At 34.8% G+C, this 22,514-nt stretch overlaps 1 protein-coding gene across 4 annotated transcripts in view; it reads left to right on the top strand.

Moving 5' to 3' along the window:
* LOC145294472 (uncharacterized) overlaps nt 1–22,514 on the top strand; it is a 61,982-nt gene that overhangs the window by 10,140 nt on the left and 29,328 nt on the right. For 2 of the 4 annotated variants that reach the window (XM_080141382.1, XM_080141383.1), the window contains exon 2: nt 3,497–7,996. In XM_080141382.1, coding sequence (XP_079997508.1) covers nt 3,497–5,059 — 1,563 coding nt within the window. In that variant the 3' untranslated portion in view covers nt 5,060–7,996. Of the gene's footprint in view, nt 1–3,496; nt 7,997–9,184; nt 10,505–22,514 lie in introns of those variants that run through there. The other 2 variants (XM_080141381.1, XM_080141384.1) reach the window with 2 other exon arrangements.

Here is a 22,514-nt window from a genome sequence, read left to right as displayed (position 1 = left end):
CACAGGTTGTGAATTTTCGAATGCAATTTTAATTAGAATAAATAATAGTCATTGGGATCAAAGGGATCGCCAATAAGTCTAGCCCCCCCATATATATATATATATATATATATATATATATATATATATATATATATATATATATATATATATATATATATATATATATATAGTACACTAGATATTAACTTACGTCTCATTTTATCCTGGAGTACACCTAATTACCGATGGACTCCCTTCCAAGAACTTGAGTTGATTTACTTTTTAACATCCTTATTTTACTTTTTCCTTTTCTTACTTCTTGTTCTTAATTTGACCTTAATTTGCTTTATTTATATTTTATAATTTATTTTTTTTGTCAGAATTTAGTAAGTTTTTGGAAATTTGGGAAATTTTTTAAAATTAAAAATATTTTTTAATGCTTTTTGAAATTAAAAACTTTTATGAATTAAAAATTTTTTTCTTAGTATTTCATTTTCTTATATATATTTTTGTACATTTATTTAGCATTTATATCATATCGCCCCCCCCCCGTCCTCTAAAATAATTTTTTCAAGTTCTAATTTCAAATTTTTAAAAATTTCTAATCTGTATGTTTTCAAAGTCAGTGTTGTCTCTTTTAAACCTTTACTTTTGTATAATGCCGGCTTTTTCTCCTCTTCTGGCGAGAAGCATTTAGCTTCGAAATAGCATGGTCTAAAGCGATTTCTTCTTTATTCCTCTCTGTAAGTCTTATTGACTTGATAATATAATAAAATTTCTATATGACTTTACGCTTTAACTTATTCTCTCTCTCTCTCTCTCTCTCTCTCTCTCTCTCTATATATATATATATATATATATATATATATATATATATATATATATATATATATATATATATACGCGGATCATTTAAAAAGTAATACCTTCTATTTTTATTCCGCCCGAATTAAAATAAATTGGTATGATAACGAAAGTTATGCGTTCATGACCTGAAAATTCATCTCTCTGTTGCAGATATTGGCAGTGTGAGACTTTAAGAAAACAATCCTTGTATTTGGGAGTGCGTCAGAAGTGGAGAGGCATCATTGAATTCCTGGCAAAAGTTTATTTAGAATAGTAATGACTATGTAGAAAAATAAATTTTGGTGCACAAAAGGTAGTTCGTTTTAATGGTGCAACTTCCGTCTTCGTATCTCTTCTACTTTTTGATGAAATAAATAGGAGGCCTTATTTTTGGAACGATCTTCTTAGCCACCCCTACTTCTTGCATAGAGCACTGTCGCAAAATGATTTCACCAGCTGCTTAATTTGCGTTATGCGAAGTTCTCTGTTTGTTTGTTTGTAAACAAACAAAAAAACAAAAAAAAAAAAAACAAGCAGAGCGAGCACTGTAAAAGCGGTAGGCAAGTATCTATATAAATGGCATTTGATGAGGTCGTTTACGGGCAGTGATCTGATGGGTCGGAGGTTAGAAGTGCCGAATAGTCTGTGTGAGGATAACTATATATATATATATATATATACACACACACACACACATTTCGACGAGCTTATTTTAAAGGCTTGCTATTACACCACCTCTACCGTTGCCTTAAAGAAATTTCTCCCACTGGATGTTTGCTCGTTTATCGACCTTTCATTACATTTTATTTTATATTTTTTTATTATTTTATTTTACTTTTTTCTTTCTTTTTATATCCACTATATTTCCCTATTCTTTATTTCTTACTCTCCTATATTTAATAAAACTATTAGTTTCTATTATTACTTTATAATTCTTATATTTTTACAACCAACTACCCCATACCCATTGATATTTTATCCTCTTACTCTACCATCTGTTATCGTCTAGCTTACTCAATTAAAATCTTTTTACAATGCACCCCTTCTAAAAAAATATACCGACATAGCATAAACTCTCTATTTCATGTATACATGTTTAATCAAGCAACTTCTTTCAACCAACCTACCTTATATCCCCCTGAGAGTTCAGACGCAAACAGTCAACATACATTAAACCTACTTTGCTATATGCCTACATTCATTACATAATACAAACTATATCATATATCACAAAGATAATTATAGTTCTCCTAAACAGCCTCAATAATTTATTTATCCCTATTATGTTACTCTACTCTTGTGATGAGAAGCATTATGCTTCAGAATACTATGGTATAAAGAGTCCTCACTTATCCAACACCCCTAATTAATGTATACCCTTATTAAATAAATCTATATATATCAGTATATAGTTTTATATACCTTCATTTTCTCTCTTTATTGACACACACACACACACACACACACACACACACACACACACACATATATATATGTAGTCATCCACATACAGTACTGTTTCGCTGTTTCACAGCTCATCAGTGCAGCTAGACAAGCAACTGTCTCAAGGCAGGATCGAAACCCGACCGCCCAAGTATATATATATATATATATATATATATATATATATATATATATATACTAACGGAGGAGGGCTGCCCGGTCGTATAATACGCTTAAATATGATATTTTAAATTGTCCAGATTTCGTATATATTATTATTGAGTTGTGATTTAAAAAATAAAAAAAAGTATTTAGCCGCCACCAGCTAGAATCGAAACCGAAACTGCAGCATTCAAAGCTAGTGATGTTACCACTGTACCATCGTGACACGCATATGAAGTGATTAAATATTAAAAATGAAAAATAAACTGTATTATGAATTAAAGATTTCGTATTGATCATTATATAGCAAATTCTCTATTATTGCATTGTTTACATTATTATACTGTTCCCAATATATAGTAATGATTTAAACAGTTACAAAAATAACTTCAGCGCTATGAACGCTCCAGCCATAGTAGTTATTTAGTGTTTCAGCCTTCGTCGATATGTTCGCATGCTCAGAAGACAATTTTGTCTATCGTTGTTAATCGTCACACTCTGCACTGATGATTCCCGAAAGGATGAAACACTAGTGTATGTAGGATTTTAATAATTATTATAGTAAATAATTATATATATCGCAAACACAGACAGCTCAACGATTTAAATTATTTTCAAATCATATTCCAAATAAAGAATGTACTAAACGTATTTACAGTTGTTTATGGTCGATATTCATTTTATGCTCGTACAATGCAACATAAAATTATTTAAACATCCTCAAAACGATATTTCGTATTTTATGTATCAACAAATAAAGACAACAAAGTCCCCCTCGCTAGATCTTTATTTTCCTCAAAAAACACAAAATTCACTTGAATAGATCCGTTTTCAAATATTTCGGTGAAATTATTATTTTTTTATTTTTTTAAATTTTAAATTTACATCAAAATGCATATGTGCATGTGTGATGTGAAAATAAGTTCATATTTTACCAGGGTATTTCACAGTGGATCTATTTTCCTGAGAAGAAGAAAAAAAGGCATAAAATAACCTATCTGTATTTCACACGAACATACAAAATTCTTGACATGAAATCTTTTTTTTTTTTTTTTTTTTTCAGAAACGCTGCCGTCGCATTGAGTGTTCATTCGGTTTTTACATGGACCCTAATTCCACCTGTTCCCAGATCCTTACGTCAGCCTACAAAATACCTTACAAAATTCACTTCTCCCTCATTCCGCTGCAGGACCTCACTGAAAAAGAGGCTGACCTGTTCAAAAAGATCTTTTGGGATACGACATACAAACATCACCGCTCGATGCAACCGTTGATCACCTTCAAATACCGGCTAAATAATCGGACTGATCAACCCCCTTTAGTAGAAAAAATTCTCTTCTACATCTACTTCGAAGGAACGGGTGCTGAGACGTTCGCCAAAATGGAGAAGGATATCGATTCATTGATTTCTGAAATAAAAAAGATGGTTCTCTCGACCTTCTTCCACATTGTAAAAGATTTTGAATCTTTAAAGATTTCAGAGGATTATTTTCGAGGGAAATTTCCGGATAGGTCCTTATATAATAGTGAGTTATTGCAAATACTCCCAAGTTTCTCTATCCATCGATCAATACTATATTCAGAGATCCGCGAATGTCCAAAGGTACGGCTATCGACTGATGAATTTACCCTCGACGAAAATAACTCCCAAATTATTTTTAACGTTCGTCGAGTGAACTTAACAATGGACCGTGTAGAGTTCTATTCGAACGGCACCGCTATGATCTGCTTGTCCGATTATCCGGGCACTTTTTCAGTTGTTGAACCGCTTGCTGTGGATTTTATAGAAATCGTGCTTACTAAAGTGTTTATAAGTATTTCCCTTGTGTGTCTGGTGCTGACTTTAACAACGTACGCCATTTTCTCTAAGCTGAGGACGCTGCCGGGCAAATGTAACATCTTTCTCTGTTGCACGTTGTTCGTTGCGCAGGCGTTGTTTCTTGTCAAATCGTTCGATGATGACACGGCGTGCGCGGTCATAGGCGCCATCCGCCATTTTGCTTGGCTGTCGACATTCGGTTGGATGAGCGTCTGCAGCTTCCACATGTACCGCGTTTTCACACGTCTTCTCGTCGGCAGAGATACAAAAACGAACAAAACAATTATCATATACGCCCTGATAGCATACGGACTACCGTTGCTTGCCGTTGGAAGCACAATATGTGCAAACATGGTGTTGTACGGGGTTATAGTCACTGGCTATGGCCTTCCAAATTGTTATCTAAGCAAACATCTCCAGTTGATCCTCGCCTTCGCCCTTCCATTAGCTTTAATGATCATCTTCAACACTTCTCTTTTGTCGATTACGATTTACTCCTTATACAAAACATCTAACGAGTGCAAAATAGTGAACCAGGACAGACATAGAGTCATCGTCTACTTAAAGTTGTCTTCCTTGACGGGGATAACGTGGGTTTTTGGCTTTCTCTCGATGTCCATCCCTAATAAATGGTTCACTTATTTATTCATTATTACCAACGCTTCTCAAGGGATTTATATATTTCTTTCATACACATTCAATTCGAATGTTCTTAAACTTTTTAATGAGAAATTCGCCCGTTTTCGTTCTTCAAGTAAGCAACAAAAATACACCGACGTATTTACCACCCAAACGACCAATGTTTGAGCTTATAACTAAAAATAGATACATATGAATGTGTAAAAAGTAAGACTTGTACAGGATTCGAACCTTCATTCCCAGAAGAAGGACTTTCATGCATTAAAAAACTACATATAAAAATGTTCACCGCATTTCATTGCTAATGCAGAAAGTAGATATGGTTACATTGTTACTAAACTCGTGAGCAGAGATTTACGACAAGGTTTTGGAGATTATTTTTTACAATTTCAGCTTTCTCTGGTTGTACGGTATTTTCATTTGACGACGCTCATTTTTGGCACCCCCTCTTCTAAGGCACAATTTCGAATCCTTTATTAGTTTTATTTTTCACATTGTAAGGCTTATTTCTAGTCCCGCGGACTAAATGATCGCTTTTTTTTAGTAATATTATCCGCACAAACAATATAATAAAACAAAAGCTCATCTTAATAAATAATACCCTGTATTAAAAATATATCCATATTTGGATTTTTCGGACTACTATTTTCATTTTGAGTGTTATTTTCATAACGTTTTGGTCGATATAACTTCTGACCTTTTCCAGATGAACGGAATCTTTTGTATAATCCACAAGAGTAGCATGCACTCGTTTTGCCAGCCATGACTGTTTAGAATCCTAAGTAATTCACGACTGTATTTTGAGTGTCGCCCGTACAAAAGTGTGACTTTAACTGAATTTCACCAAATACTTAATCCACTACACTACACAAGGACCCATGGCGTAGTGAATAAATGGAATTTCACCAAGTACTTTATCCACATATACGGCACAGTCACGTTGACACACCGGTTTTCGCCAGATCACCAAAGTTAAGCAACGTTGACCCTGACCAGTACCAGATGGGTGACCATTTGGGAAGGCGAGGCGCTATATGTACCGTGAAGTAAAATACCAGGTTGAGAAATTGGCGCGGTCTATCCTTCTCTCGAGGATAGATGGGACTCTTTTAAGCCGTGGTAGACACTCCATCAAGTGATGGCGTCACGATAAAATATACCTTTGATAGCCCTGGCAAAGCATTAAGTATTTAGCTACCGACAAGATTTGAATTACACTATAAACACGTGTAGTGAGTTCAATCTTGGCTGCGGCCACGCTGGATGATGATGACGACTTTATCCATTACACTACGCAAGGATCCATGGTGTAGTGAATAAATTCAGATGCAAGTTGTCATTTCCGAGTTCGACAGAAAGATTATTGAATTCGAGAAGATGCATTAGAAGGTCGGAGGTTCTATCGACCGAAATTTTGTGAAAATAATACTTTAGATGAGAGTAGTAGTCCAAAGTATCCAAATAATACGAATAATCAATCCTCATCTAAACAAATTTCACAAGCAGAAAAAATATATAAAATGTTCATTTTATTTTGCTGCAGAAAGAGCAAGGAGATATTGTTAATAACATCTTAAAAAAGATTTACAACAAAGCTTAGAAAATTAGTTATTTTTACAATATCTGACTATATTTATAAACATACGAATCCCTCAAAAATTGAAAGGTAAAATACAGTCAAGGACGAAACTTGAATTTATATATCTATAAAAGTGAAATTGTCTGTGTGTGTACATTTCCCTACCAAACTACTCTGTCAATTTACAGTCTACAGGCTAGAGATTTGTCATAAGGGATATTGAGATTTGGGAAAAACTTTTTAATCGGTTTTTGGTTGTCAAGGAGTCAAAGTCAAAGATTTGACCTTTGAAAACTCTACCAAACTCCTCTAAAAACTTGAAATTTTACCTGTAGGTTACTTGGACATGGATCAAACTTCTTAATTTGATTTGAGCCCAAAACAATAAATGTATAGGGGGTCAAATTTGTGGTCAAAGTTTTAAAAGAATTTGACCTCTGCGGTCTCTACCAAATTACTCAGCAAATTTTTGGTCTAAACGTTTGAAATTTTACATAAAGTGTATTCAGACATGCAGCAAGCTTTGTAATCAGTTTTTTGGGGAAAATTTGGCTTCCAAGAGGTCAAAGTTTAAAGAGTTGACCTTTACAGACTCTACCAAAATCTTCCGCTAATTTTGGGTCTAAACACTTGAAATTTTAGATGTAGGTTACCTGGACATGAGTCAAACTTTTTAATATATATACAAGTTATGAACAGTATATAGGGTCCGAGCAAAGCTGGCTGAACTGCTAATACTTAAAAAAGATTTTAAAAAATATATCAAGTATCAATTTTTTTCCATTGTTTTAAACTTTCTGCAAATCTGAAAATTTATTTTAAAATATTGTTTATATAAAAAACAATAAAATGGAAAAGATTAAATTTAATTTAGCTTGAATGAACATTGGTGTAAGAGACAATACAGAGATTTGAACGTTGATCGTTTCCCAAGCAAAATGGACGCTTTACCACTGAGTATATTTTTAATTCTTAAGTATAAAAAGAAAAAAAAAAGAAAAAAAAAGATGAACTTGCCCTTGGCTTTAATGATAATCTCAAGACGGCTTCTCGACTTCCGTCCTCAGAGGCTCTGGAGCTAATTCATTAGTTTTAGCAACGAACTTTTGAGGTTGCCAGATCATTGATTATGTCTTTTCTCTCTAAGGTCGCCTCGTTATCTTTCAAATTCTTTTCTGACCTGTTTTACCATCCTCTGGCTGGCGCCGAGGAAGTCTAACATTCCTTTATTTATCCTTCCAGTCTTGATGCCAACGAGAACTCTCTGTCTCTCTTCCACAAATATGAATGTTTAAATTAAAAAAAAAAACAATTATTCTGCAAAATAAATTAAAAATTAAAAAAGAGGAATATAGTTATAGAAGACAAGACTGATCTCGAAAGTAAAAAAAAAAAAAAAAAAAAAATGAATACCGATGTCAATTGCAAACTGCGGTCTGCGTATAAGCCGAATAAGGTTGAGCATGCGTCATTTTCAGACTTAACATGGCGGAACAAGATTAGGCAGTATGGCACTTGAGCATCTGGTAAGTTATTAACATTCGTTATGCAATCATTTTAACGTTAAATTATTCGACAGTTATTGTCGTAGGAATCAAAAGAATGTTTCAAATAACACTTTTATCTACATTCTTTTATTTTCGCAATTTTATTTACGTGCTAAAGTTCAGTTTGTTTAAAAACTATGCGTGTATCATTAAGTGTTTTATTAAAAATACATAAGATATATGTTGTAGTTTTTAAGTTTTTTTTTTCTTACTTGATTTTGTCGTTAAAAATTAATTCAATTTTATAACATTTAAACTAAAAACATTTCTGTTCAGAGGTCGAATATATTTATTTATGGAGCTTGTATAGAATGGTTATCTTTTAAATCAACGTATTTCAGGTGTAAACATTGTTTACTTACGCATTATGTCGAAATCCGTATAAATCTCCAAAATGACGAAAAATGATTCGGTAGAATATATATATATATATATATATATATATATATATATATATATATATATATCATGTACAATTACGTTCTAAGAAATTATGTTAAAAATGGCGGATCCTCAAGGGAGATAAGTCAGTTTTTAATACAGAATTTGTCGCATAACTCTTCCACACAAAAACCTACGATAACACTCGATAATTCTATAAATTCTAATTTTACTTGTAAATTATTTTTCTACTCTATCATTTTTCGTAATTTTTACAATTTATACTAATTTCCATAAGACACGTAAGTGCATAATAATGGTTTCACCTGAAATGTGTTGGTTTAAAAGATCACCAATATAAATAAACATGTTTTTTAACTATAGTATGACATAGCTTTATTGATAATCAGAAATCGAACAAAATCAAATAAAACAGAAGTCTGAAATTTACAAACTATACGAAAATGATTACATTGGTAATTAAATATTATATACATTTTTGGTACTCGTGCAGAGTGTGATCCGTACTGAAATGTCATTATTTAAAAAAGCCATTCTTAATATGGGGAGGGGAGCGTATTTTGTACCTATTCTGTACTTTAACCTTACAGTTGAATAAAAAAAAAAAAACTTTAATTAAACGTGGAAATACGATTTAAAAAAAATAGCGCGGATCACTCTCTGCATTAGCACCCATTTTTTAAAATATTCATTGAAAACATGTTTTTATTTAATAATTTAGAAATATTTATAGTTTTCTAAGCTGCGTTTGTTAGCCTTCAATAGTTTCTCTTTTTATTTTTAACTAGCAGGAAGACCCGATGTTGCCCGGAATAGAATGAGGATCAACGAATGTTCCACACTTCCAATACTTTTGTCATCGCAATCGATGAAAAAGTTGTTTTTCTTTTTTCAACCAAATCGATTGATTGCCTGCTCTAGTCGGGGATCTCTTTCATTTTTATATGATGGCTTGAATCAAAAAATCAAGTATCATGGTTGAATAGTATTCTAAACAGACAAATTCATTTTGAATGCGCTCCTGTCTTATCAAAGAACTTACTGTTGATTTTATCCGCCGGGCTCTTCCGCTTGTGCGGTGATAAATCTTAAGTGCACTTCTAATATTAGGCTGTATAAGGTGTTTACTTTGGTCAAAATCGAACTGTTTCTTATTTTATCGGACTTTTTCGATTATCGATTTTCGATACTTATCCGAAGCATTCCGATACAAACCTATCTAATCACACTCCCAGACACACAAAGTGCATTTCTGTGAAATTTAAAAAATAATCGGCCTAGTCGTTTCGAAGTCTATAGGTAACGAAATCACACACGCAAATATGCAAAGCATATATATATATATATATATATATATATAAGTAGAAAGATGGATAGAGAGCGAGGGGGGAGATAGAAATTTTCCCACGACTAACAATTATTTTTAGTAAGTTGGTCAATTGTTTTGTTCAGTTATTAGATTGATATTTAGTAATATTTTATATACATACGTTTACACGCTGGTTTTCGTTAGACCATCGAAGTTAAGCGATTTTGAGCTCGGTCAGTTCCAAACGGATGACCATTTGAAAATATCAGGCGCTGTATATGGGAGGACGGTGACACTTTCTTGCAAATATATACAGTCTGGAAGATGAGTTGGCAAGTGTTTCAGTACCACCTACCAAAGAACACGTGGTGACACAACTGAAAAGCCGTCTTTTGAACGGAGAGTTTGTTCCCAAGCATGTGGATGAATAGGATGGAATATTTTCCAACAAGAAGTTGGTTTTATTATAGCACTGTACGTATTTAGCTGATTATGAAGTGTTAATCATGATTTTTTATATTTTGATTTTAAATATAAAAGAAAACTATATGTGATTGTGAAAATTAATATTATTGTGATATTGTATTCTTTAATACTTAATTTGTTAATTTAATGTTTGCCAACTTTTAATTGGTTGTTAAACTGAAATAACATTTCTTGAAACTGAACATTTTTATAATATTTAATTATTTAATTTGTTAATGTTTGACAATTTTTATTAATTAAAATTGAATTCATTAGAAAAAATTTCTTGAAAATAAACATTTGTTACAACATTTAATTCTTTGATAATACGTTATTAATTTTAGTGCTTGAATATTATTTGTATTCACTAAGAGTTCTCACATCGGTCATCATCAGAGATTACTCACTGGCAACAACCGGTGTTGTTCCCTGGAGTTTGGGTGACAACAAATTTATCCAGATTTGCAGTACTTCTCACCTCTTTTAATAATCTTTGAAAATAACTTTGCATTATCGCAACAGTCGCTTGCCATTGACTCTCGCTGGCAACAACCATTGATCTTCACTGGAATTTGAAATTCCAAGGTCCAAGTACTTTTTACATTCATCCAGTGGAGGTCTGGTTAGTGCTTTCTCTCTTTGATATTTCTATACTCCTTGACTGTCACGCTTATGTGTGGTATCAATCGAGGCTGATGCGTTTTTGCGTGTTTTTGGATGGGGCACAGTTTACAAGATTTCTTTCAATTTCTGTTTTCTAAAATTCATGCAGTGTTCATTCCATCTTTGTTTTTCTTTCCACCTGTCTGGTTAGTGTCTGTAGTCTATGCTATTTGTTTTCTACTTTTAGGGGCTTCCTTAAAATTTCAGCCCTTTTCAGCATTACCGTCGATTGCATAGTCTCAATCTTCCCTTGATTCCAATTTTTACTAATCATTTTCCCAAGTTTTGGGGGACTGTTCCTAGTGCTCCTACAATTCTTGGTATTGTTTGACTTTCTTCATGTTCCATATATAACACGATCATCCGGTCACTGGCGTGTGACTGGCTTCACGTGTTACACTAATTGTCTTAGAAACGGTCTCTGGAAGATGTGAAGATGGCCAGTAATTAGGGTCGGTGTATCAAGAAGAAAATCATACCTGAGATGTTGGATGTGGGTGTGGTTCCTTTATTTTCTCAAGATGACCTCTTCACCCTGGTGGCATTCTGGTTGAAATTTTCTTTCTTCGTCCTCCGGACCGCTTCGTTGTTTGATGGAGGCATTCATGGCAGACTCAATAAAACACACAACACGACACAATCGTAATATTTATGAAACATAATTTACTATTTATTTTACAAAAATAATTTACACTTTACATATCCTACAATTATTAAACTATGCTTAACTAGTGCCGAGGGGTAGGGGTATCCTCCTCTCGTTCACGGAGAGACAGAACCACGCGTGCTCACCCCATGTTGTCCGGACGAGAAAGAGATCGATCTAGAAAGGGAATTCTGGGATTGCACTTCTGTGTATCTCTACGCTTATGGCCAAATCACCACCTGGCCATGCTGTAGAGTGTGTGTTAGCAACCGTGGCACTGAGATATAGTGCCACACATATTCTTTACCGTTTTCTCATATGTTTGCTTTGTTTTTTTTTCCAGCTTTTTGATCCTCACGCCATGAACTGCTGGAACGGCACAATCTATAATTTGGCGGTTACTTTCCTCCTTGTTAATTCTTATGGCGCCCGATCACCTTACTTTGAGTTTATCTGTTTGTACCTCCATGTTACAAAGTATGTTGTCTTTTTCGTTTTTCAATACCGTGTCCGGTTTGTGTATTCGTCTGCATATTCAAAGTGTAGTCGTTTGCTTTTCACACGCAGTCGTATTTGTTCTTGTAATCTTTTGGGGGACTAGTTTGCTGTATTCACTTATATGGATTATCGTTTCGTCTCTTTGTCCACAGTCTACCTTTTGTGATTTTACTGAGTTTTATCGATTTTAACTTTAATGTGTTTAGTTCTAATCGCATGATTCTGTGCAACTGTCAACAGGGATTTCGTTTCTCTCTTCATGTGTCCTTTTCTTAGCTATCTTCAGATGTTTGTGATTCTCTTGTTATTCTTATGAATCGTTCATATAACTCTTTTTCTTTCTAGTTTTATTTTCTTGTCTTTTTGTTTCTGGTTTCATTGCCTCTATTGTTCAGCTTGGTGGTATTTCTGCAGCGGTGATCAATCTTTCTGTGTTCTGATAATGTTTCTAAAATTTGAGTGAAATATCTTCAATGTGCAGCATTCACTATATTTTTTTCTAGTGAAGATCTTGTTTATGCTCACCCTCCTCAGCCTTTTCATCCTCCTGACACTTCACGACAATTTTATGTGCGAATTGATTTCCATAATCGAGTATTTGATTTCATTTTTTTTTCACTATTGCCGTGCATTGTATAATGTCCATATTCCCTTTTAATTATAATTTTTCGAAATCTTTTTTCTAGATTTTCAGGAATGTACCTAGTGTTCTTATAATTATCCATATTAGTGATTTCTTTATGCTTTACATTCTTTAAACTTCTAAGGCAAGGTCTATGTAATGACTTCATTTTTATGCCTCTTTGATTTTCACTTTGTGGACAGCAGGGATGATAAAATCTGCAATTTGTCAGGGTTTTTCCTCCTTGTTAACTACTCAAGTCTACTAATTTATTTTATTTCGGACTATTATTCTCATCTTTATTAGTTGTAGTTTTTGATCTTTTATGGGTTTTGTTTATTCACAACGTTTCGGCCAACTATTCCTCTGGCCTTCGTCAAGTGGTAACCGCGACGGATAGGAACTTCGAATCTCCTGTGGGTGGGATTGAAACCGCTATCTTCAGACATTGTCTGAAGATAGCGGTTTCATTCCCACCCAAAGCGTGCCAGAGGTTAATTGGCCAAAATGTGGTGAGACGACAACAACTACGGATGGCAGTGATGGCTGAGAATGCAGTTAGGAGATTCGAAGTTCCTATCCATCGCGGTTACCACCTGACGCAGGCCAGAGGAATAGTTGGCCGAAACGTTGTGAATAAACAAAACCAATAAAAGATCAAAAACAACAACTAATAAAGATGGGAATAATAGTCCGAAATAAAAATAAATTAATATATAATGCTCATTTCAAAAATGAATTCCAATTAAGGAATAATATATATATATATATATATATATATATATATATACACTCTCAAGTCTCTTTGCTAGGATAAGTTTTTCTGTTTGTACGTCTAAGAATATTTTGTCTTTCATGTTATAGTAATGTCATCGGTTTGTGTCCACACCATCAGTTGCCATGTTCAAAATGCAGACGTTTACATGGTTGCAAGTGGAATATATTTGCCATATTTTCGTGTCTGTTTGATGCTACATTCATTTATGGGATTTATCGTTTCACCTCTTTGTACACGTTCTACACTTATTGTTTTTCTGTTTTTTTTCTATTTTGGGCTTTGAATAGTGATTCCGTTTCTCTGGTCAGGTTTCCTTTTTGTAGTCATGCCTAAGTTTTTCGTGTGAACATGACTACGAAAATTACACCTAAAGAGATAAACGGAATCTTTGGTCAATCTCATAAAACGTCCATGTAGTTTCTACTCTTCCCACCTTGTCATCTTTTTATTTTTAGTTTCGATCTTACCTGTATCTCTTGATGATCAGCTTTTCTCCTGTTTTTTTTTTCTTGTTTTTACAAAGGAGTCACCACTTATGGCCTCCGGTATAAATATATGTACTGCTTTCTTTCCATTGAAGTTTAATCCCCTTAAATCCTTCATATTGTTTTTCTTGTTCTTGTTCTTCGTCTTATTTTCTTCTTTTTTGTTGTTGTTTGTTGTTGTTTGTTTGTTATGCTTCCTTGGACATCATTCAATTTAAATTATCTTTTCAACTCAGCCGTTAATAATCAGTTCACTAATCTTCTGTGGAACAACAGAGGACGACATTTCATGTTCGTACGTATGTTATAACTTTTCCCACACAATACTATCCTCCGATCAGTAAAGATATTCATCGGTGATTAATCTGACGTCGTCAACGTAAACAATCCCGATTTTATCCATTTAAAAAAAAAATCGTCGTCACATCAAACTGTCGTCTCATTGACTAAAACAGTACAATTTTAAATAAACACATTTGTCAACAAATGGCATTCAATTTTATTGATTTGAAGAATATTTTAATGACAAAACAGAATATATTGTTTAAAGAAGAATCAAAATGCTACAATTATAAACAAATAAATAATTTTATTTATTCAAAGAATATTTCAATAGCAATGATAATTATCTTACGAAAGAAGAGTCATGTTAATAGTACTGATCTCGAAATACATTTATTATCTTAAAATAGATATTATTAGGATTCACTGTACATGGGAACCGGCAGTAACAAATAATAAGATTTAAAGAAAGTAGGTTAATATTATTTCATTTAATAATCTTATAAGTATTAGTAGGGGGGGGTTGCATTAATGTTTCTCTGGAAAATTGAAAAGCCTAAGAACGTCATGTGCCCATATAAATATTTTCATCTGATTTTTTAAAGCTATCTTTAAGTATTAACTGTATTTTTGTGTAATGATTAAATTCATAAATAATACTGAAGTTTTAAATGCCTATTATTTTGTAATTTAAAAAAATCATCCAGGGGAGTGAAAATTGTAATAGTGCCTATACACAAACACTGGAAGGAAGTTTATATTTGATACGAATAAGACGATTTGCAAATACATAGATTTTAAAAAATTATTTTTGAAGGAATTCAGGGTTTAATTAAAAAATGTTTAAGTGTTGTGGTCCCGTAAGGACCCTAAAGGAAGACACAACTCGATAATTATTGGAAACGAATTATATTGAACAGAAAAACAGATACAATAAAATGTGTGTATACGTCCGCCCGACTGCCACGAATGCAAGACTCAACCATTACGCAGCTGCTAACGACGGACATATTCTTCAAGTCTTTATAATAAGTGGAAGAGTATTATCCGTAGGGTGGACACACCATAACAGTAAGGGAATATTTTGTGTAAAAACCGGTTCTGAATTTAAATTATAGACAAAAGCTAAATTAGATTTAACATTAAAAACAGAAAATAAAAATATCAAAAATGAATTAAAAATTGAAATGGTCCTATTATTGTATAACTAAGAGCAGCGATCATTTTATGGGCGTACAATTTTTTTTTTTGTTTGCGTTTTTCTTATTCTATTTGATGGGGGGTTAAATAATTCCTTTAAACGAACACTGGAAAGAAATGTACTTTTTATATAATTATATGCATTTTTTAATGAAGTAATTTGTCCAAGTCCTATTCATAAAGAAAAAGCTTTAGAATGAAAATGAACATATATCTAAAGAAATGGCAGAAACACTAGAGGATGACCTCCAATCAGTAGTAGAATGGGGACAAAAATGGATGGTCACGTTCAATGCCGCCAAGATTAAACTGGTTTCATTCAATAATTGCAAGAAACCTTCTCTACCACCAATAGCAATGGCCAACGACTCTTTATCTGAGAGTACGTCTTTCAAGCTCCTTGGCTTAACGTTCACAGGAAACATGAGTTGGAACAATTACATCGAGGGCATTGCCAGGGCCGCTGCAAGAAAGGTGGGCTCCCTCTACCGTGCTAGAAAACTACTAACACCCGAAAGTATCCTGTACCTCTATAAGGCAACCATTCGCCCATGTATGGAGTATTGCTGTCATATTTGGGCTGGTGCATCGGCTACTAGTCTCTCGCTCCTTGACAGGGTTCAAAAGAGAGTCGCAAATCTGATAGACCCTAAACTGGCATCTAAGCTTCAGCCTCTGTCCCATCGACGAAACGTTGCATCCCTCTGCCTGTTCTACAAGTATTTTAATGGTGAATGCTCTGACGAACTGCAAGCACTTGTGCTCCCACGACGTGAACACCCTCGACAGACCCGACAAGCTGCAAAATCCCACCCCCACACTGTAGAGATCCCTAGATGTAAAAGATCTTTCTACTCCAGTAGTTTCTTCCCCAGAACCGCTAGACTTTGGAATTCCATTCCAGGTCACTGCTTCCCCAACTGTACTGACATGTAGAAGTTCAAGTGCAACGTGAACCAACATCTTGCTGCCCAAATCCCTACATAGTGTCCCAGTAGCTGTCTCCCCTGATAGTAGCCCCCTACACCAAAGTGGCAATGTGCCTTGTTTGGGGTGAAAATGTAAAAAAAAAAAAAAAAAGTTTCTATGGTAATTGACCGACGCCATGGTTATGCTAGATTATATTTCTCATTAGCGAGAACTGGTTTTTCACTAGCGCTATCAAACATTTAAGAAACCTCTTACCATGATGAATATATATATATATATATATATATATATATATATATATATATATATATATATATATATATCTCCTTTCATTAAGTAAACAAAACAGTTGAACACTGGAGCGTTGAAATTATGGGAAAGCATAGTAGGTAATCTTTTAAATTTAAGTCTAAAAACGAAATACAGGGGACGTTTTATTATGCATATTGTAAGACCGTCATTGGAAAGGAGATTATGGAAGTTTGCGCATTTTTTGTCATACGAAAACGATAGTTTGGAAAGTCTTTTGTAATAGCCGTGTAATTTCCCAGTGTCCGCATGAATAATATGAAGTGAGTGCGCGGATGTTGTTATACAAAAATGTGACCAAAATTGGGTTTCTATCGTATTTTTCTTAGGCTATTTTGTTTTAAAAGATTTACACTTATTACTTAGTTACTCCTACTCATGCGCTGAAATTATTAATTAAAAAAAAAAATCTACACGGATAAAATATTAAAATTGGCGAATTTGTATGAAACTACTTTTTAATAGGAAAAACGTCTCAATAAGCGACTAAAGCACACACGCAGCAGGATTCTATATGAAGCTTTTATTTGTAGAGCTATATCACCTAATGAAACCATGGAAATCCGACTTTACTTAAAATAAATTTTTACATATTGCTTGCTTTTAATCGGCAAAAGAATACTTTTACTCAATCCCGTATTTATGTGCGTGAATTACTCGCTTTTCCTCTTCCCCGTCTGCATTCCATTTATCGTATCTTACTTCATCTTCAAATCTGTCCATTACCGTTACAGACTTTCTGAAAGCATTTTCGTGTTGTCCGATCATCTATGGACCCTTTTCCCCATACTCCCTTTGGTGGGTTTGGGAAGCATTATAACAGAGTTCAAATTCTTGGAAAAAAGCATGAACATTTTTTTTTTTTCATTTTCGTTATTAAGAGCTTATATCTTTTAAAAACTGTATAAAGTTTGATTCTCATATAAAGGTAGGGGACGTTTTCATATGTATATTCTAATAAACTAATTGAAAAAGATTGTGGAGCTTAATGCATTCTTTGTAATATGAATTCTCACGTTTGGAAAGTCTTTTGTAGTTAAGAGCCTCTGTTTTTTTTTGTTTTTTTTTAAATCAAATTAAAGTAAATGAATTATTAAACAAGCAACATTTTATTAAAAAAATTGAGAAAATAGCATCCTAAATATAGTTTTAAGACGTATTTTTCAAACGACCTATTATTTTCATTGCTACAACAATTAGTCTTTAATTAAGTATTTTGAGATAATAAATATTTGACCGGTGAGTATTTTTTCGTTATCGCAGTTTTGTATGTGAGAAATTCTCGTGTGCAAAGGAACTAACTATTACCATATCTTTATTTTTTTTTATTGATCTGCAGTTCAATCATCATTTATATTAATTCCTTGGATGGAACAAAATTCTCACCATTATATGCCGTTGTTGATACAGGTCCAAACTTTTCTAGTGCACGACCCGCTAACCATTTCTGGACTGCGCGATGCGAAGACCTATGAGTGCCTTAATGGAGTCAATGCTAAGTAGTATATTAAAATCAAGCTTTCTCTTGAATCAGGAACACGTTGATTGTGCGAGCGTTACCAATTTCAGTACAATGCAATTTCCCCAGCAGTCTGATGTAGCATCGGTCTCTGTGTTTACCGTTAACTGCTTTGATCAAGAAAAATTTGCGCTGAAAATGGAACGTGAGTAGCCAGTGTCGAGGAAAGCAAAGCATAATGCATGATCAATATAGATGGTAGTAATAGGTAACGCAGAGTTAACTTCCTGACTGGAGAATAGACTGATGCTGTTGTCTCATCACTAACTGATAATAGCGTTGACGAGTGGCCTTCCTCATCTGTACGCAGTTTTTCGCGAAATGATTAGGGTCATTGCATTCATAATATTTATAATCAGATCGTTCCTGTCCATACAAGTGGTCGAGTGATTAAAATAGGTTATGCCGCAGTGATGACTTGTTCCTCAACTTTAACATTGTCTGTCATCGATACTCGCGCTAAAGACAACGGCTCTTGTAACATCAGATAATTCATTATGGGGAAGGACCGCAACAGCCTTTACACAGGGGCAGGAAGGCCCTGTACCATAATACGCACCATCACATGATTTAGTATGCCTAAAAATAGGACTGGCAGATTCCGCAAATCTGCCAAACCCACATCTACGGTATCGTCCGGATGCAGCACGTGTCTTGAAAATAAAGTAAATAGTGCTTAAGTCGTACTGTATCGGAGTTTTCTTCTTTATTTAGTTGTTGTTAAACTGTTAGCCGAAATGAGATGGCATGATCAAGCTGCTTTATGCGTCGCACACTAATTCCACTTTCTCAATATATTCAATAACTGCCCCAGATTTTTAAGTAGAAACGACTGTCAATTTTAGTTCGAAATATTTTGTTGCGTAACAACAAAAAAGGTTACACAGGCAATCTAAATTTCCAACAGATTTCATCACTTTCTCCCCCCCCTCTCTCTGTCTCTCTCATATATATATATATATATATATATATATATATAATTACATATATATATATTACATATATATTAGTTTTGCTATATTCCAAAGTCCACAGTTTTATTCATCTTAGTTAATCATTTTTTCCAAGATACAAACTTCGGGACATTTTACAGAACTGTTTCGTTCACAAGAAACAATCCATATGTATGTGAATATTGAATATTTTCTACGCGGACTTAGAAAAACTAAAAAGTTCTCAAATAGAAAAAATACACAACGATGTAATAATAAAATTTAGAAAGAACCAAAGCGACTCACATCGGCCCATCTCCAATGGGTCGCCATCTTGTCTTATCATTATAATATGTTCTGTTGTTATACCTTAACAGGATACTTTCAGGCGTAAGTAACTTTCTAGCACGGTAAAGAGAGCATACCTTCTTTGCAGCAGCCTTGGCATGATCTCAATGTATCTATTCCAACTCATGTTACCTGTGAACGTTAAGCCAAGGAGTTTGAACGAAGTACTTTCAGGTAATGTATCTTTAGCCATAGCTATTGTTGGTTGGTAAGGATTCATGTAATTATTAAATGAAACAAGCTTTGTCTTGGCAGTTTTGAACGTTACCATTCATTTTTGACTCCATTCCAATACAGCCTAAAGGTCTTCCTCTAAGGTTTCCACCATTGCCTTCGATATGTGCTCATTAGTTTTCCCCACGTGTCTGCATGGTGTCATCGGCAAATATACTCATGTCAGAGACAATTTTATCAGGTAAGGATCGATCCCTGAGGTACACCTGCATTTATATCATATTGTTTGGATATACACCCATCGAGGACAACCTGGATTCTTCTCTCATTTAAGGATTTAATTATGTTAAGCATTCATCCAGTAATACCTTAGATTTTATTTTCATGAGGAGACCATCGTGCCATACCCTGTCAAAAGCCTTATATATATATATATATATATATATATATATATATATATATATATATATATAGGGCTACTGCCCTCCTCTCCCCTGCCTTATCCAGTGCTTGCCTAAATCCATATTGATGGCCAAACAGAAGTTTAGCAGCTATAAGGTGGTGGACTAGAGCTTGATTAATTAAAGACTCAAATATTTTGGCGAAAAGCGGGAGGAAGTAAATTGAGGAATAATTTAATGGGTCAGTTGGTTCGCCAGAGCTTTTTTAAACTGGTACCACTGAAGCTCTTTTGCAGCTGTCAGGAAAGCAAGATTCGTTACGACATTTGTTAAAGAGTTTAGAGAGAATGGGAGTAACCTCAGCGGGGCATTTTTTTAATAGCACAGCCGGGATGAGATCAGGTCGACATGCTTTTGAGGTGTCTAGGTTTTTTATGATATTATGTACTTGAGAAGGGGCGATTTTCAGATCATCTAGTGTGGTTTCTGTTCACAGAGGAAAATCAAGGAGGAGAATTGTCCAAAGAAAATAACGGGCAAACTTGTTAGCTTTCTCAATTGCTGTGCAAACAACCTTATGATTGTTGGATAGTGGGGGAATTATTGATTGCCCATTATCTACTACACTATTGTAGATTTTCCAGAAATCATGAGTTCCTAATTTCTGTGCTTCAATGTGTTTCCTGGTGGTTTCAGTATATTCACTCTTAACTGTTGCTACTTCTTTCTTACAATTACTTCTAGCTTCTATAAACTTTGCCTGTTTGTACAGGACTTATGCTGAATAAATCTACGGTATGCATGTTGCCCCTGAGCAATGGCAGCTGCACAAGTAGAAGTAAACCATTGGGTAGGGTGGGGTTTGCTATAGACCTTCCGTGTAGGAACATGTGCTTCAATTGCTACTTTGAATCATTCAATAGTCTCATTTGCGCACTATTCTGCAGGAAGAGAAAATATATTTCCCCATGGGGCGTCTCTGATGTGATCTCTAATGGCATCCCAGTCAGCCTTATTTCAGTACGTTGTCGTTTTGAGCAATGTCTCTTCAACTTGGTGTCGAGAGTTTAGAGTGATTCTATCATTATCACAGCATGATCAGCATTCCTAAGTGGCCAATCAGCATATGTTCCACAATCCTCAGGATCTCGCAGGAATAGATCCAGAAGTGAGGTTTGCTGGTCCTGGCGATCTGGGAGATGGGTCAGGAATCTTACTGTCTGTGTCAAGGAATGGGATATAGAAAAGTTATGAATGATGCGACTAGCTGTGTCTGTGTAGTTTGAGAAGCCAAGCAAATTTCTCTGGTGGCCGTCAGAATCACTAAATACATGTATTTGGGCGCTAGTGTCAAGGGAGAGTGCTACATCTATGCTGTCAGAGACATGATTGATTATAGTACAGTCCTGGGTTGATGGAGAGCAATAAAGAAAATACAGGTAGTTAACGCTATGTTGTAAATTTAGTTTAAAGCACGTGAAGGCCTAATCACCTGATTCTAGTTTAGATTCTCTAGACATGGGGAGGGTGTTACAAAGACTCCAAGTCCGTTCCTGTTAAAGTCCTTACGACAAAGTGGAAGATTACCAGACATGTAAAAGATGTTAGAGGGGATGGAGGAGTGCAAGTTAGTTTCGCTTAGTGCTAAGATATCCGAGGAGTTTGCTAGGAGAAATGATTCTACATCATCTAAGTTAGTTCTAAGTCCTCGGATATGTGTAAATGCAAGCCTCAAGGGAGGAGGCGTGAGTGTGTCTGGTTTTAACATGTTTTTGGATTGAGCTGTCATTTCATTCTATTTCGTAGTTTCAGATCTAGATCGAGGTGCTAGACAAAACGGATGTGCATAGCCACCATCATGCAACACGAGTAGACCATCAGTCGGTTCCTCATCCACAGGAATGTGGCATCGGGAATTTCCACCAGAGATGAGTGCAGGGTGCCTTTCCATGCCCGACATGGCACTATAATTATCCCGATATTACACAACTGATGATAGAACAGCTGCTCTAAGCGCTATCAAAGAGTTAGGGCCCATGTACTGTCAGTTGAAAACAGTAACCAGTAACTGTCAAACCGGTACCCTCAAACCTGTCCAACAGGAGTGGCCCAGTTTAATAATGTTAGCATATACAGTAAATAACCACCTCCAAGATGCCCAGGGAATAAGGCAAATGTGGGGGACGGCATTCATTGCCCTAGTCAGGAACCAAGGTTAAGCACTTGTCGTCTCTGATGAGTCCTTGTGGCCGCACCTCTGCTCCTGGCTAATATGCAAAGAAGGAGTATGGAGTATAGATAGGCAGAGCCTTATTACTCCTTAAGCAGTTTAGGTTTGCAAGCCGGTGATTTGATCAAGTCACCAGCTCTAGGGAGGTTGTCATCCAGGAATGAGGAGGCCTCCCCTATTTCGTGCCAAGACGTATGAGATCAGTGGCACAGGTTTAAAATCAGAGTTTTCCTTATCTTAAATGGATGACCTAACCAAATCTACTGGTCCATCAGCACTGAGGGTTTTCCCTGCACCTGGTTTC

This window comes from Euprymna scolopes, chromosome 2 (assembly GCF_053919585.1).
Source record: "Euprymna scolopes isolate OS-2025 chromosome 2, ASM5391958v1, whole genome shotgun sequence".
Taxonomy (NCBI): Eukaryota; Metazoa; Mollusca; class Cephalopoda; order Sepiida; family Sepiolidae; genus Euprymna; species Euprymna scolopes.
The sequence above is the reverse complement of the archived record's forward strand: the minus strand, read 5'-3'. Positions and strand labels throughout refer to the sequence as shown.